At 34.9% G+C, this 4,992-nt stretch overlaps 2 protein-coding genes across 2 annotated transcripts in view; both read right to left on the bottom strand.

Annotated features, from left to right (window-relative positions):
• The window catches only part of LOC107705386 (pleckstrin-2-like), a 15,568-nt gene extending 10,857 nt beyond the window's left edge, over positions 1-4,711 (bottom strand). Inside the window, exon 1 of the mRNA XM_016508652.1 lies at positions 4,708-4,711. The gene's annotated coding sequence lies outside the window, so the exon portion shown is untranslated. The remainder of the gene's footprint in view (positions 1-4,707) is intronic.
• LOC107705388 (tandem C2 domains nuclear protein-like) overlaps positions 1-4,992 on the bottom strand; it is a 10,204-nt gene that overhangs the window by 4,147 nt on the left and 1,065 nt on the right. Inside the window, exons 2-8 of the mRNA XM_016508654.1 lie at positions 3,954-4,028; positions 3,630-3,824; positions 3,360-3,530; positions 2,849-2,922; positions 1,899-1,974; positions 1,151-1,257; positions 483-599 (exon numbers count right to left, since the gene is read on the bottom strand). Of these exons, the coding sequence (XP_016364140.1) occupies positions 483-599; positions 1,151-1,257; positions 1,899-1,974; positions 2,849-2,922; positions 3,360-3,530; positions 3,630-3,824; positions 3,954-4,020 (807 nt within the window). The 5' untranslated portion in view covers positions 4,021-4,028. The remainder of the gene's footprint in view (positions 1-482; positions 600-1,150; positions 1,258-1,898; positions 1,975-2,848; positions 2,923-3,359; positions 3,531-3,629; positions 3,825-3,953; positions 4,029-4,992) is intronic.

A 4,992-nucleotide genomic window follows, 5' to 3' on the forward strand; every position in this document is an offset into this window, starting at 1 on the left:
TTTTATTTATTTTTTATTCAGTGTCACTTGATCATTTATAAATCATTCTAATTTACTGATTTGGGTACATTAACATTTCTTATTATTATGTTTAAATGTTGAAAACAATGCAAACTATGATACATTTTGTCAGGATTCTATGATGATCAAAAATTTCAAAACATTTATTTGAAACAAATCTTGTAACAAATTTCTTTACTGCCACCTTTTATAAATTTATCAGCATCCTTTCTGAATAAAATAATTTCTTTAAAACAAAAATCTAGTGTATGTTGCTTGCAAAATATTTTATTTCATTAGAGTACATGGTTGTTTTGAATGGCTGCCAAAGCAGAAAGGCACCTTTTAGAAGCAGATGGTATAATTCTGGCATCTACCAGCAGGGGATAATGCTAATCATTTTAACCCCTTGATATCACCAATGCTGAAGCTTGAATTGAATCTTGGCTGTAGTATGTTTTATGACGGCTGATTTCACTCACTGCTGATGCTTCCTTGATGGTGCTCTTAAATCGCACTGGCTTGGTCATGGTGATGACTCCTTTGACCCCAATCTTCTGCACCTCCACCCCATCACTATACACACTCAAATCCATACACTAAAAGAGAGTGAGTACCAAAATGAGAATAAATGAGAAACAGTGAGAAAAGACGAAAGCAACATGTACAGTTTATGAGCTTTTACAACCACTAAAACCACTGTATTTCTCAGAGGAGGAAAAGGAGGCAGGGCCTTGTTAGTATTAGAAAATAATTGACAGAAATAAAACAAAATAAATATGATGAAATATGAGATCAAACAGTGTGTTAATATTATAAACAACTCACACTCTAAGATACAACCCTATTTGGTCACTTCCAAACATATAGTAAATAACGTAAATAAATTAACATTAATATGTAACATTAACATGAATATATTATGTATGCTATATATTATGTGTAAAATAAAGAGGCAAAGACAGGCAGATATACACATTGAGATATTTTTCAATTATCTGAAAAAGAGAGATTAAAAATAGCTGGTTGGAAATGTGATCACTTGTTAAAGGTCTCTCAGATCAACACAGAGGCTCCATTCAGCTGGACTCTAGATGGGACACAATGGCCTGTTGTGGACTAGCAAAGCCTCTCCTGGATGAAATCATACCTTCACTAAGGTGATCCACACCTGCTCCACTGCCTCTTCATACTTCACGTGCACACACACTTTTCCCGGCTCAAAATCCCGCTCATCACCAGACAGCGTGATGGACTCTATGCACACACACACACACACACACACATCCACGCAAACACATAAAAATGTTTTATATATAATATTCTGTTTAATATTCAGCATAAGTCCTGTTGTTAATCAAGAAAATTTAAAATCCAACTTTTTGCTCAGAGTTCATTAAAAACACTTACAATTAAATTAGAAAAATGCAGAATGGTAAACAGAAATGCAATATATTTTGAGTTAATTATTTGTGTTATGTGTTTAAAGATCCACAGACCTACATTCTGAAAGTTATCTGAGGACTTGTGTACTGGACCTCAGGGAAAACATTTGGAAGTAATTACTGTGTCTGCCCTTTACGATTTCACAATCTGCAGTCATCTGAGTCTGTCCTGTGTGTGTGTGTGTGTGTGTGTGTGTGAGTTTGTTTGACAGTCTGTGTTTATGTGTGTGCACGGTGAGGAGAGAGGGGGTAAGATTGTTGGGAAATAAAGAGTCCAAAAAGACCATGAAAAAAACTAAAGGAAAACCAAACAAATGAAACTGTAGTGGAAATTCCAGGTGATAGTGGAGCGGAACCCTTTCCAGAGAGTTCGATTGGAAGGGAGTTTTGAGGGTTCTTTTGGAATGCGCTTGTCTACGGTTACAACTTCAGTGTTCCGTCGTGAATGGTTACCTAGACTACGGCTGCTCCCAAAGGAATCCTGAATGGATGATGTGCTGCTCTGGACACTGGATACAGAATCATAACGCTTGGAGGAACAAGAGAGGAATAAATGTTACTGAACAACAGCACTGCTAATCATTAAATAGCAATGTATTATGTATACACCACACTTCAATCAGGAATTTAATCTGGTCTGATTGATAAAAGACCACAAATACTTTTTAACTTAAAAAAAAAGAAATAGAAATAGAGATCCCAATGGTAATAATGACTTCTGGCATACTAACAATGCATGGAAGTAGTATGATTACTAAAGTTATTAATTATTAAGTTATTAACGAAGATAAATATTGAGCTAATTATTCCAGTAACAAATGCAACAAAACAGTTTTGAATTAAACTTAGTAGTTAATATATCTTGCCTTAAAGTTCAAAGTTGATATCCAGACTAACTAGTATAGTGTTTATATAAATCATAGTCATAATAATGTTTACTAATTATTATATCCCTCTATAATATACACAACCCTTTAAAAGTTTGCCAATTGTTAGGACTTTTTAAAGAAATTAATACAAAGAAATTAATGAAAATTTTGAACTTTCCATTAATCAAAGAATCCTAAAAAAATTTATCATGTTTACATAGATATATTAAGCAACACAATCTTTTTCAGCATTGATAATAATAAGAAAAGTCTCTTGAGCAGCAAATCAGCATATGAGAATGATTTCTGAAGGATCATGTGACACTGAAGACTGGAGTAATGACTGCTGAAAATTCAGCTTTACCATCATAGAAATAAATTACATTTCTTTATATACATCATATAATAATAGCTCACGTGTGAACAGGTGTATGGGATCTCAGCAGCATGTGAACGATGTAGTTTTAATTACGATACAGTTTTATGGATTGGGTTGTTAAGTGTGTGTGTGTGTGTGTGTGTGTGTGAACTCACCTCTATGTGGCTCTGAGGGTTTGACAAATCATACATGGAGAGACTGAGTCTCTGTTTGCCACTGTGTTCCAAACCTGTTAAACAAACAGACACAAATCATTTAATTCATTTTCCTCTTAGAAAGAGTCTTAAATATTTGCACTTCTGCAGTTGATTCAGTACATCACATTATGTAACAAAAGTGATTCCATTTAAAATGTCTTCCTCAGTTTGATATTTACAAATGTGCGTCCAGCCACAGTAAAGCATTAGAATGATCTGAATATGGCCTCTCAACAATATGATCTGGGACATTCAGTGCAAATCTGCCATGAACAATTGGGGATTTAGGAGCGGGAATAAAACAGAAGGATTACGCACAGGTGGGTAGGAACGTAAATATTTGAGGTTACATGCTGAGAAGTTACGTGCTGCTGTGTGATGCTTTGAGGAAGTGAAATTGCACTCTTTAAACAACACACACAGGTAATAAACAGGCTTGGAGTTTTAGGCAGATCTTAAAGTATCTCACCTGTGCCAGGACTGTTGTTGGGTCTGTTTTTCAGAGTGGAGCGTCTCACTGAGCCTGGTGACACGTAGCTGATCATATGACTGCTGTTTAAGGTCAAATCAGGGTCATACATCATTTGACCGGCTCCTGCGAGCTCTGCCTTCCTTTCTGCAAAAGTGGTCCTTGTGGCACCTAAACTCATTCAAATTTCTACTTAAATATGTACTTAAAAAAATATTTTAATAAAATAAATTAAATGAACTAAATAAATAACTAAGTCATACTGCTTACTCTGTTGCCCAATGTTGTAGCCAGAGTACTGTGATCCTCTCGGCTGGATGTAGGAGGGTTTGAAGGTTGGGATGATGAATGGAACCTCCCGGCTGTCCGGAGGCAGTTTAGACAGCAGATAATCCTCTGATACTCCAACATTCTTCTTCACATTAGACTCAGCAGTTAATTTACCAGGAGGTCGAACCTTAATCACTTTAAAATATTTAAATGTATACAAATACACCTTTCATAACTCCTTTCATAACATATACATACAGTATATTGTGTGTATGCAAACGAAAACAACAATCATGAGGAGGTATAGGGGAGAGAGCGACTTACTCTGAATCTCTGGTTCATTTTTCTTGGACGTAAATGTCCTGCAGCAGTTTTTGACACATTCTGTCATATTGAGGACTTGCACAAAAATCACAAACCAATCACGTAAAACAGCTGAAAATAAGATATTTATATGAATTTACATGAAACTGTCCAACAGTAGACAGAAATCTATCATTTCTGGTCACCAAACATTTCCAAAACAATGTCAATATCATCACGTCAACTTATGTTTTGTGTGTAGTAGAATTTTGTGGTGGAAATAAATATATTTTTGAGAGAGAATAAATGGCAACATTGGTTGCTGTAGTGGAAATAACGCCACAACTATGAACGACACATTCAAAATGACTGAAAATATGAGCTGAATAATTTTCACATAATGTCACTAAATAATTTATTTCACTCTAGATTATCAACGTTTTATTCATGTAATAATGATTTTTCGTTGTAAGATTGAAAGTTGTGTTTGGGATAACCAGAGGCGGACAGTAACTAAGTACATTTACTTGAGTATTGTACTTAAGTACACTTTGAGTATCTGTACTTTACTTGAGTATTATTTTTTTCTGGGAACTTATGACTTTAACTTCACTACATTTGAAAGACAAATATTGTACTTTTCACTCCACTACATTTCTATCATGGTCCTCGAAGTCGAAAGTCGTTACTATGTAGCAGCTTTGAAAGTCAGTGGGTGATTTTTTTCTTCTCTAAAACGTGACTCTTTTTTTTCAGACAGTTTATCAGTAATCACTCTTGTAGGGCTACATGAAGTGATTTCCCTGCATTTTTGAACACTGACCAGTTGCAAATGTGATATTTATTCACAATTCAATAAGAAGAAGTTAATATTGTGGTATATATTAGACACAATATTGTCTGATTTTGCTAAATTGTGTAAGTGAAAATATTACCTATAAAGCCACAGAAGAACTGTTGTGCGTCTCCTAATAAAAAAAGGTGTGAAAAAAGTGACGTGACATGTGGCCAAGTATGGTTACCCATACTAGGAATTAGTGCTCTGCATTTATCCCATCCT

This window comes from Sinocyclocheilus rhinocerous, unplaced genomic scaffold (genome assembly GCF_001515625.1).
Source record: "Sinocyclocheilus rhinocerous isolate Xijiao unplaced genomic scaffold, SAMN03320098_v1.1 scaffold564, whole genome shotgun sequence".
NCBI classification, from domain to species: Eukaryota; Metazoa; Chordata; class Actinopteri; order Cypriniformes; family Cyprinidae; genus Sinocyclocheilus; species Sinocyclocheilus rhinocerous.